This window comes from Sphaeroforma arctica, assembly GCF_001186125.1.
Source record: "Sphaeroforma arctica JP610 unplaced genomic scaffold supercont1.5888, whole genome shotgun sequence".
Lineage (NCBI taxonomy): Eukaryota > Ichthyosporea > Ichthyophonida > Sphaeroforma > Sphaeroforma arctica.
The window spans coordinates 1-1,816 of record NW_014034670.1 but is presented as its reverse complement, the minus strand read 5'-3'; the positions used below and the strand labels follow the sequence as shown (position 1 = coordinate 1,816).

At 39.1% G+C, this 1,816-nt stretch overlaps 1 protein-coding gene across 1 annotated transcript; it reads left to right on the top strand.

Moving 5' to 3' along the window:
- Positions 1-466: 466 nt before the first annotated feature.
- On the top strand, positions 467-898 carry SARC_15292 (hypothetical protein; the record flags this gene model as incomplete). Its single annotated transcript, XM_014290583.1, has 2 exons — positions 467-472; positions 787-898. Coding segments are annotated over 2 exons (118 nt in total), but the record flags the coding sequence as incomplete, so codon positions are not given.
- Positions 899-1,816: the final 918 nt, after the last annotated feature.

The following is a 1,816-nucleotide window of genomic DNA, read 5'->3' as shown; positions in this document are numbered from 1 at the left end:
ATATATATATATATATATTTATATATATATATTGATATATATATATATATACAAACACACACACACACACACACACACTTTACACACACACACACATATATATAATATATGCATATGTATGTCAAATAAGGGGTTGTATTCGTATGTGTTCTGTATATACGTGTATTGTGTGTATATATAGATCTATATTCGTGTGCACTCGGTATATGTATTCAATCGCTTCGGATGTATCAGTTGTCCAGGAGGGTGCACGAATAGAATAATAACAGTTTGTCATTAGTCCACTTTACAGCTGAAGACATGCCAACCATGTGTCCTTGTACCTCATCACTTTACAACTGGAGGATTAGCATCCTTGTATCCCTGTACCTCATACATACTCGTTATTATTCCACTTTACGACTGAGGGCGTACCATCATCGTATCCCTATACCTCATACATACTCGTTATTATTCCATTTTACAGATGGAGGTGAGCCATCCTTGTATCCATATACCTCACACACACTCGTTATTATTCCACTTTACAGGTTGAGGTGTACAATCATTCTATCCCTATGCCTCATAAGCACTCGTTATTATTCTACTCTACAACTGGAGGCGTACCATCCTTGTATTCCTATATTTCATACACACTCATTAATATTCCACTTTACAACTAGAGGCGTACCATCCTTGTCTTCCTATACCTCATACACGCTCGTTATTATTCCACTTTACAGGTGGAGGTGTACCATCCTTGTATCCCTGTATCTCATACACACTCCTTATTATTCCACTTTACAGGTGGAGGTGTACCATCCTGACCCCATGCGCGGTGGCATTGGGCGATGGAACTCGATGTTCCGCTTCCGTCATCTCGCCACAGGCCAGTATTTGGGCGCCATTCCGTACGATGGTAGGTAAAGTCATATGAGGTTTGCAATGAGTTATCACTTCTATGTAGTGGATGTATAGGTTTAAGGCCAGTATTTGGGTGCCATTCCGTATGATGGTAGGTATAGTCATATGAGGTTTGCAATGAGTTATCACTTCTATGTAGTGGATGTATAGGTTTAAGGCCAGTATTTGGGTGCCATTCCGTATGATGGTAGGTATAGTCATATGAGGTTTGCAATGAGTCATCACTACTATGTAGTGAATGTATAGGCTTATCGGAAGTAGTTGGGCCCCATTCCGTATGATGGTAGGTATATTCACATGAAAGATTTGTACCACAAGCGCGTGCTTTCGTATATGAGTATGAGCGCACCAAGTTATACGTCGCAGTCAAACTCAGGACAGTGTACACACACACCGATATAAAACTCTACACTATATATAGGCCACTCACGATGGTAGTTATTGTTCTTCACACATGTCTACACTATTGCACAGATAGGAGTGATCGTTTTACATACATGCCTATACTCGCGATATATACACACACATGCATGGATTCACTCGTTAAATACATGTTTAGACGCACAATATATACACAAACATACATCAATTCAAGCGTTAAATACATGCCTGCACCCACCCACCATCACGTATACCAAAACACACAGATAGGAGCGACCGTTCTAAGTACATGTGTGCACTCACGATCTACACACAACTATATATATACACACAACTATACACACACAAACATGTATTGATTTACTGTTTATATACATGTGTGCACTCACTATAGATACACAACTACACACACACACACATGCATTGATTCACTCAATATACACACAACACATGCATTGATTCACTCAATATACACACATGTATTGATTCACTGTTTATATACATGTGTGCACTCACTATATATACACAACTA